This window comes from Otolemur garnettii, unplaced genomic scaffold (genome assembly GCF_000181295.1).
Source record: "Otolemur garnettii isolate 467f Iridium unplaced genomic scaffold, OtoGar3 scaffold00010, whole genome shotgun sequence".
Classification (NCBI taxonomy): domain Eukaryota; kingdom Metazoa; phylum Chordata; class Mammalia; order Primates; family Galagidae; genus Otolemur; species Otolemur garnettii.
In genome coordinates, this window is record NW_003852405.1 from 36,312,351 (window position 1) to 36,321,932 (window position 9,582).

General features: G+C 48.7%; 1 protein-coding gene across 1 annotated transcript in view; it reads right to left on the reverse strand.

The window, feature by feature from the left end:
- IL12RB2 (interleukin 12 receptor subunit beta 2) overlaps window positions 1-9,582 on the reverse strand; it is a 57,694-nt gene that overhangs the window by 26,835 nt on the left and 21,277 nt on the right. Inside the window, exon 7 of the mRNA XM_023509868.1 lies at window positions 4,705-4,784. Coding sequence (XP_023365636.1) covers window positions 4,705-4,784 — 80 coding nt within the window. The remainder of the gene's footprint in view (window positions 1-4,704; window positions 4,785-9,582) is intronic.

The following is a 9,582-nucleotide window of genomic DNA, read 5'->3' on the forward strand; positions in this document are numbered from 1 at the left end:
GGGAGGTCCAGCGTTGGAGCACTCAGTGACTCACGGGAGGTCCGGCGTCGGAGCACTCAGTGACTCACGGGAGGTCCAGCGTCGGAGCACTCAGTGACTCACAGGAGGTCCAGCGTTTTGAATAGTGCTGGGCAAATGAAAGATGTTCCGTCTCTTGGCAACTTCTCTGTTCTCAGACACTCTGAAGTGATATGTGAATCATCAGGACGGCACCTTTGCTGTCACACGTGCAGGACCCTCCTCCCAGCACACGGAGGGCCAGACCACCCTGGCTCTTGCCTTACATGACAGTGCTCTGTGAAAGCCTTTTCACCACCACACAGGTGATTATAAACTACCCAGAGTCTTGAGTTTAAACTTGGGCACCTCATTTCACAACTCATGACTGTCTTCATCAACTCCAGTCCAAATGAAGAAGTAACTCAAAAGAACCCTCACAGGAAAGGTTTAAAAATCACGGTACTGGGCGGCGCCTGTGGCTCAAGGAGTAGGGTGCCGACCCCATGTACTAGAAGTGGAGGGTTCAAGCACAGCCCTGGCCAAAAAAAAAAAAAAACACGGTACTGAAATCGTTCCAGGCTCTGGCTTCCATTAGCCCATCCACCGTCTTTGCAAATTAATGAAAAGCACCAAATTCTTCCCCCACCTTTGGAACCAAGAGTTGTCTAAACTCTCTGTGTTGCTTTCAAACACAGGAGCCGTGCTGCCGGAGACGGGAGAGAAGCCCCAGCCACAGGCGTCGGGCCAACAGGAGCTGCTGCCTGGAGGTGAGCTCCTTACCCTGGCATGGCACCTGCCCTTAGCAGACACTCTAGTTTTGAAGACTTACTAGGAAAAAAAGGATGTAAAATATCTCAATAATTGTAAACATTGGTTACATGTTGAAATGATAATATGTACAAGTGGTCCCCAAAGTTGCTCAGAGTAAGTCGCCTTACACAGGCAAAATGGGGTATTATAGCTAAAATGTACCTTTATTTACAAAATATTCACTATCAAATTTTATAAAATATTTACAAACATTCTCTACGTGTTGGTCATCTCTTTGTAAAATTTGGTAATGAACATTTTGTAAATAAAGGTACATTTAGCTATGATTTCCCGTTTTGCCTATGTATGGCAACTTCATGGGTGACTTTTGGGATATCCTGTGGTCTGGATATACTGAGTTGAATAAAATATGTTATTAAAATTAATTCCACCTGTTTCTTTTTATTATTTAAGTTGTGGCTTGTATTTGTGGCTTGCTTCATATTCCTGTAGGACAGTGCTCTCCTAAAGTGACTCTTTCCACACCAAATCCACAGTCCCAAATGCCATCCCACCCTTGTCACAGCTAACCTGCTCCTCTGGGGTCACTCCAGCCGTTCACCACGGCCCTGCTCCAATGGGCAGACCCCACCGTCTCCCCCTGGCTGAACCCTGAACTGCCCCTCAACGCTGGGAGTGTCCCCCTCACCCTGGTCCTGTTCTGCCCCCTTAGTGGACTGTGAGCACCAGGACATGGGGACTGGGCTTGTTTCCACACCCTCCCATGTGACACAGGGCTAATGTTAAGGAGGAGTGTCCACGTGTTATTTATCGGGATGTGGGAGTGAGTTCAGCTGGACTTGCATACAGGGAGTGATTTTTCAGGCTCACGCCCTCAAATTTCAGAATGTTTTGTGATTTGCTACGATTAAGGCAATAAGAGGACTGTAAAGAAATTAACAGAGGGGGTGGCTCCTGTGGCTCAAAGGAGTAGGGCGCTGGCCCCATATGCCAGAGGTGGTGGGTTCAAACCCAGCCCCAGCCAAAAACTGCAAAAATAAATAAATAAATAAATAAAGCATTGTTAATACTGTGATACATTTAAAAAAAGAAAAAAAGAAGTTAACAGAGGAAACTACCATGGCAAGGTAAATGTGGCTTTGCTTCACTGTCATAATTTTTTCATGCATTACTCATATACAGAGTCGAGGTGATTTTCTTCTTAAAAGGTACGTGCTACACACGTTTTAACTGGAGGATAAGCGCACTGGAGCCACAGATCAAAGCAAACCACTGGAAACTCTGTGCAGAAGGTAATAGAGGGCGTTTGAGGGACGGGGTTGCTGAGAGCCCCGGGAAGGGTTGAACAGCGGGAGCTGTTTGTGGATGAGAAAGTTTTTCTGCTTGTTAACTGCATTTGTTGTTTTAAAAACATCCGAGTGTTTTTGTTTCATTTCATAGATCAGGTTGTACTTTTTGACTTAGACACTGAAAATATTTTTCCTTTTAAAAATAGTTATGATTTCTTTAAAAAGTTGACAGGATATTTTTGAAGAAATGGAGCTTTCAGAAAAAACCAAGGTTTGGAAAAATGACTAGCTACCTGCCAGTGTGGGGAAACCATAGCAACAAAGCCAAGGGCTCCTTCACTTGCAACGCCATTATCACTCACACACGCTCACACTCACACACGCTCACCTCGGTACACTCAGACACGCTCACACTCACACATGCTCACATTCACACACGCTCACCTCAGTACACTCACACATGCTCACACTCACACACAGGCACGTTCACAGCCACACTCCCACTCCGCCAGCCCGAGGCCGTCCCCTCCAGCGTGGACATCCCATGGGAGTGAAAGTACCTCACATTGCAGAGTCAGGAGGAACGGGTTGTCTCTGTTCACAGAGCGGCGGGGGTTTCCTTGGGGCTTCCTCTGATGTCAGGCCCTAACGTCCCCTCTCTGCAGTGGTGGGAGTCTCTACATCTGGTTTCCCAGAGCTGCTCACAGGTAAAAGCCCCACCATGAAGTCCCAGAGGCCGCTTTGTGAAGACAGGAGGGAACTCGAGATGGGCAGCAGAGAAGGCTTTGCACATGGGCATTCGCTAAGCGACACCAGGAACTTACACGTGTCCTGACCACTGGTTTCCGGTGACCATGACGATGTCTGGCACAAACTCTGCCAGTTGGAAGCACAGGCTCAGATATGCATCCGTGCTGTAGTGCCATTTAGGGCTACCGTGGTGGTCCTGGGGTGTGCGTGTTCCTGTCCTCTCATTCACTGATCCCCACAGGGCCAAATTTACCCTCATTCTATGAGCAAGACCCTCAAGTGGAAAGGAACGAAACAGATCTACACAGCCCATCTTTCCAGACCATTGTTGGGGACATTTTTGGAGGAGAAATCTTTCTATGGGAGGAGGAATTTTGGGTTAATCAGTAACTTACTTGGGAAAATGAAATAACTGAACTGGATCCTTCTATGCAATTCACAAATCATGGCTGCTCTGAACTTCCTGCTTTGAGAATTGTCTCGCTATTAAAAGTGATTTTATTTTAAAATGTATTTGGAGCTGCAGCGTTAGCTTTAAAGTGAGCCCGATGGTGATTCACCAAGCTATTTATAGCAGTCTCCTCTTACACCAGACATTTTTTGTCAAGGGGGTGGGGCAGAAGGGGCGGAAGAGCTGGTTCTGAAAACTGAGGGAGAGGCAGTCCCCAAAGCCCACCCCCCCGCCCGCCCCACGCACAGCCAGTGGGGACCTCGCCCCACAGTTCCAGCCGCTCACATCCTGTGCTCTCCAGGCTCCTAACCCCACGCTGCTTATTTACCCTGAACTGTAAGAGTGTAGTGAGAGGGGTGTGAGATTTAGGACGTGAGGGGAAGTTCTGTGGGAACCTCTCCCGTGAGCACCCCGCCCAGGACCTCAACTCCAAGCCAGAGACTTTTCTTTCAACAAAGGCAAGTGGGGATATGGTGGGGACAGTTCTGGAGGAGGCTCCCGTCCCAGGTCTGCGCCTGGTTGTTGGGTGACTTTGGGTGACTTTGGGCAAAGCCCTTCTGTCTCTGGGGCTTGGTCTGTTCATCTGCTAAGGGGGATGCTGGTGCCCGCCAGCTTGCCTGCTCTGTGAGACTCGGCTGCTCTGTGCTGACATGAGGCCTCCTGGTTTCCTGGAAGGTTGTTCAATTTCCTTCTGTTTGATTACTATTTCTGAGGAAAAGCTGCTTTCTGTTTCCATCTGGGTCGTTTTCTACCACTATTGGTGTTTCTGAGGGATAGCAGCTTTCTTTCCACCCTCTCCATTTCACTGATTTAAAAACCAGACTCCTACAGACCCATGTCCACAGCTTTCTCGTCTTTTACTTCTGGAGTGAGCGTGTAAAGTGGAGTGGTCACCTCTGGACAGGTTTACTCAAGACAGAGAGGAGGTGGACAGAGAGGGGACCAGAGTCAGAAGAGACGGTGTGATGGGTCGGAGGGCAGACGTGAGGGAGAGGGTAGGACCCCTGGTGGACAGAAAGAGCCGTGAAGAAAGGATGAGGGTGAAAGGGACGGCTCAGCTGGAGCTCTCGTCCTCACCTGCCAAGGTGAATGTCATCATGCCCTGTGTCATTAACATGTCTGTGAAGACGAGCTCCAGCACCACCCTACAGCCTTGTCTCCAACCCACTAAGCCAGGCATCCTCAAACTACGGCCCTCAGGCCACCTCGGACATTTATCCGGCCCACCAGGTGTTTTTGCCACCACTGCCTGTCCTGCTTAGCAGCTGACTCGTCCCGGGGCCCGCAGTCCGGCCCTCCAAAGCTCTGAGGGACAGTGAACTGGCCCCCTGTTTAAAAAGTTTGAGGACCCCTGCACTAAGCAAACAGGTTTTTCCTCTGCCATAAAACTAACTATTTAAATATTTAATTCCCTTGAGATCTAAGTTGACACTTAAAACTCACCTTCCAGAAAAGAGAAATCTGTTGTCTATTGTGGTCAATGCGTCGTTTCATGTGCCAGACATCTACCATTCCAGTAGGCTCTGTTTTGAAGGGAAAAAAACCCATATTTTAATGTATATTTGCACAATAGAACATCTTTAAAAGACAATTCAGCATTTAGTAATGATTCTGGGAGAACAGGGTCAGAGGTTGATTTCAATTTTCTTTGTACCCCAGTAGTTTTCTTTTTCTTTTGTTTAACAATGTAGTTTTCTTTTTCTTTTGTTTAATAATGAACATGGCCAAAACGTCAGAAAAAATAGGGTGAACTTAAAAATGAGTTTTTAAAAAATGATGAGAATTTGTCAGGCTGAAGTGGGAGGACTGCTTGAGGCCAGGAGTTTAAGACCACCTCAGTCTGAGCAACATAGTGAGACTCCATCTCTATAAAAAATAGAAACATTAGCCGAGTGTGGTGGCAGGTGCCGGTAATCCCAACTGCTCACAGGCTGAGGCAAGATCTCTGGAGCCCAGGAGTTTGAGGCTTTAGTGAGCAACAGTGATGCCACAGCACTCTAGCCTGGGCAACAGAGCAAGACCCTATCTTAAAAGGGAATAAAATGACCCAAAATAAAAGCAAAACTCCAAACAAAGAAACAAACCAAAATGATGGGGAAACTCATTTCTTTTTATTTTTTTTTTTATTAAATCATAACTTTGTGGAAACTGATTTCTTAACTCACTCTTAAACCATGTATTAATAAAATAACGCAAAGAAAGCATGTGTGGTTATTGTTTCTTAATTGGAATGCACAAAGAATTCTCAATGGAAAAGGAAGGGCATAAATCATAAGTAAAAACACTTTTATCTGTCTTGGAAAAATGCACACATACAAGTGCCAAGCCTCACATGCATGTCCATCCCTGAACTCACCCCTCACCATGGTATGGTTTAATCACTTGCTTTTTGTTTAGACAATGACCTACTTGAAGGGGAGACCTATTTCTTTTATCTTAATATTCTGCATACCTAGTACAGCACGTAATATGTAACAGGCTTCTAAAAATTGCCAAATGATGAATGAACAAATGTCCAGACCAGGCGATATCTATTTAATGCCCAAACACAGCCGAGCTGATAGAAGGAATAACCACAGCTCATAAGCCAATGGTCAGATGTGGCTAGTTTGAGGCAGTCAACCAAACATAGTCACAAGGAGACTGAATAATCTGCTTCTGTGTGCATGTGTGAGGATGTGTGTGAGTGTGAGTGCATGTGTGAAGATGTGTGTGAGTGTGAGGCTGTGTGTGAGTGTGAGTGCATGTGTGAGTGTGAGGATGTGTGCGAGTGTGAGTGCATGTGAGGATGTGTGTGAATGCGTGTGAGGGTGTGAATTTGTGTGTGAGGTTGTGAGTGTGTGTATATGTGTGAGTGTGAGAGCATGTGAGTGTGTGAATTCATGTGTGAGGCTGTGTACGTGTGTGAGTGCATAAGAGGGTGTGAGTGTATATGTGTGTGAGTGTGTATAAGTGCGTGAATGTGTGAGCGCATGTGAGTGTGAGGATATGTGTGTGGGTGTGAGTGCATGTGAGGATGTGTGAGTGCGTGTGAGTGAGAATGTGTGTGACTGTGAGTGCATGTGTGAGGGTGTGTGTGTGAGTGTGAGTGTGTGTGTGTGAGGGAGTGTGTGAGTGTGAGTGCATGAGAGGGTGTGAGTGTGTATGTGTGTGAGTGCGTGTGAGGGTGTACTGTGAGTATGAGTACGTGAATGTGTGAGTGTGTGTATGTGTGTGAGTGTGTGTATGTGTGTGAGTATGAGTGCCTGTGAATGTGGAAACGTGTCACCTCCCTGATGTCATTCAGTCAGATCTGTCCTGACCCAGCCAGGATCGGACCCAACAGAAACAACTGAAAACAGGCTTCAGTGGCACCAACCTGACTTCCTCAGCAGTGAAACTTAGAGTGGGTTTGAGGTAAGCCTACACCAAGGTCTCTCCTGCAGCAGAAAGTTCCATTTAGCCAAATAGGAATTTCTAGAAAATGCAGTCCCAGCAGCCAGATAACAGGAGACAAGCAGAGGGTGAGGAGGGAGCATGGGGACCAGCAGACTGGGTGGCCCAGGTGGCCACTCACTGTGCAGCAGCTTGTGAGCAGTGGAGAGCTGGGTCCAGGGCCAGCCCTGCGGGCAGTGCCATCACAGACCGTCGGCCACGTGTCCACCTGTCCCATGAGGGGGCTGATCCCTCCAAACCCCACCTGGAGCTGCAGCGGGAACTCAGACAGCAGCGCTGACCCAGGTGCTTGTTGGTTTCCCCAGCTGAAGCCTGAGTGCTAAGAGGCTAAGGAGCCATTCTGGGCTGCAGGCTAATCAGAGAGGCCGGCTGGAATCACGGGCCCCTTCATGCCACATGCGCAGCCCCTGCTCTGGGCTCTGCACACCCGTGGCCTGGCTGGCTCTGGGAGGGTTGGTGACTCCACCCTGGACCAGGGCCTCCGCCTTCTCCCTCCTCCGCCATCACCTCCCCTTCCTGTCCTCTCGCCTTCTTTCTTTCTGCTATTTTCTAAACACCCCTTAGCTTCTTCCCTAACTCCTTTCTTCACCGCTTGTGTCCCAGCTGTCCCAGCCGTGGTAATGCTCATCCTGGCAGTGGCACTCAGGTGAGAGCAGCTTACCTGAGACATTCTGAAAATGTTCCCAACCTTCTGGAGTGTGAAGAGTGACCCGGGAATCACGAAGGCCTTGCGACTTCTATTTGCCCAGACACAAGAATAAAAAGCCCCAGCACAAAGGAAAGGGGACGTGACCTTCACTGACCTACTGAGTGCAGCTACCGCTGGACGCTTCACATGCCTCTGACCCTCACTCAACACGGGTGCCAGTGACTATGCCACTTTCTAGCTGAGGACGAGGAGGCCAGCAAAGGTTAAACAACTCACAGAGACAGGGAGCTGAGATGTGACAGGGCTGAGAACCACCCCAGGTCATGATGTCCCGGGAGACCCTGCTCTTCCCACCAAAGTTCACAGTGTTGACAAAGAGCTGTACCCTGACCACATAATCAGGATTAGGAGTGCCCAGGTCAAAGCCAGTCACCCCGCCCCAGAGTCTTCAGCTAATGACACATGGGTAAGAAATCTAAGGGGAACACTCAGGGCCTTGCTAAAGGTCCACAGCTAACAGCTTACTCCAGAGCCAAGACCTGAACTCTAGAATCATAATCTCTTCATAGGATAAATTGCAAGGGAAACAGACTTTAAAGGTGCCACCTGCACAGGATGCCTCGATGGGAGAGAAATCGTTAGCTGAGACTGTATGAGTTTCAAAGCGTAAAACTGCATGATCAGAGGTGTCAAATCACTGCTGCTCAGAGCAACACCAGGGCTAATAATAAAGAGAACTGGTGACATTTAACTGTCACAAAATCACTAACCTCAGTGTCATCTAACAAAAGACAAGATAAAACTATTATAGGCAGATGAGAAAGAGAAAGTTAAAGGCCAATGTGCTCAAGCGACTTCAAAACAGATGGGTACGGACGACTAAAAATACAAACATCTGAGAGGGATGTCGGTTCTCGGGATGAAACTCCTTCCCATATAGAGGGAAAAGCTGTCGGGCTGTCGACCAGGAAGCCACAGGTTGAGAGAGAGTTCCTGAGTTAAGCAGGAGCCTGGCTTAAAGGGCCTAAGACCCTCAGGGTTTGTTAGCTCTAAGCTACTGAGATTCCTGAGTTCTAGGAGACAGCTACATGGAAACAAACCCTGGGGCACATTAGCACCCACATCTGAGGCCAGGGCGGGCAGCGGCCCGGAGGGAGTGGCCAGCTGCAGGGTGGAGACCAAGTGCCCATTGGGGACCTCAGCTGGCAGGGAGGAGAACCCCAGAGCTCTCTGCGAGCAGCAAGGACGTGACCGTGACAGCAGGTCCATGTGCAAAGGGAGCATTGAGAGAGGCTTTGGGCAACAGACCAAGTGAGACACATCCTGGTCTCATCCGGGCCAAGCCATGCTTGGAACAGAGCAGGACTAAGTAAGTCCTTCACCCCCTTGGTACCCGATGTCTAGTCTTTGGGCTGAGATACATTTATCTATTAATAAAATCTAGTTTCAGATAATTCACTTCAAACAGGTCTCACAAACAGCACTCAGGTGAAACGTTTTAGAGGCAGGCTCCCACCTTCAGACATCGTGGGGTCCCCCCGACCCTGCTCTCCTCTTTGGCTGATGACCTCAGCCCTTGCTTCACTCTCTCTGTCCACCTCCTTACTGTCACCCTTGTTGGTGGCACATTGTTCACAGGGATGTCATTCCTGACAGCTGGCACCATCAGACTCCACTTCCGACGATCTGGTTCTCTCAGTGATTGTGCCTCTCATGTCACTGAGGGAAGGAAGCAGCTCTCTAGGAATTCCCTCCTCTTTCCACCGTCAGAACCTTCCTGCTGCCAGTGCCTCACACAGCACTGCCACAGGTGTCCCAGCGGGTGAGTATCATCCTGGCTGCCACCACTGCCCAGTCCCTTAAATAGAGTGCTGAGTTACAGTCTGCAAAGCCAACAATATCCACCACCTGGACCTTACAGAAAATGTTTGCCAACCTCCAAGCCGGATGGTTATGGAATGTTCAGTGTCCAGAACAACTTTTGACCTCCAAGCTGGACGGTTGCGGAATGCTCAGTGTCCAGAACAACCTCTGACCTCCAAGCTATATGGCTGTGGAATTCTTAGGGTCCAGAACAACCTCTGACCTCCAAGCTGGATGGTTGTGCAATGCTCAGGGTCCAGAACAACCTCTGACCTCCAAGCTATATGGCTGTGGAATTCTCAGGGTCCAGAACAACCTCTGACCTACAAGCCAGATGGTTGTGGAATGCTCAGTGTCCAGAACAACCTCTGACC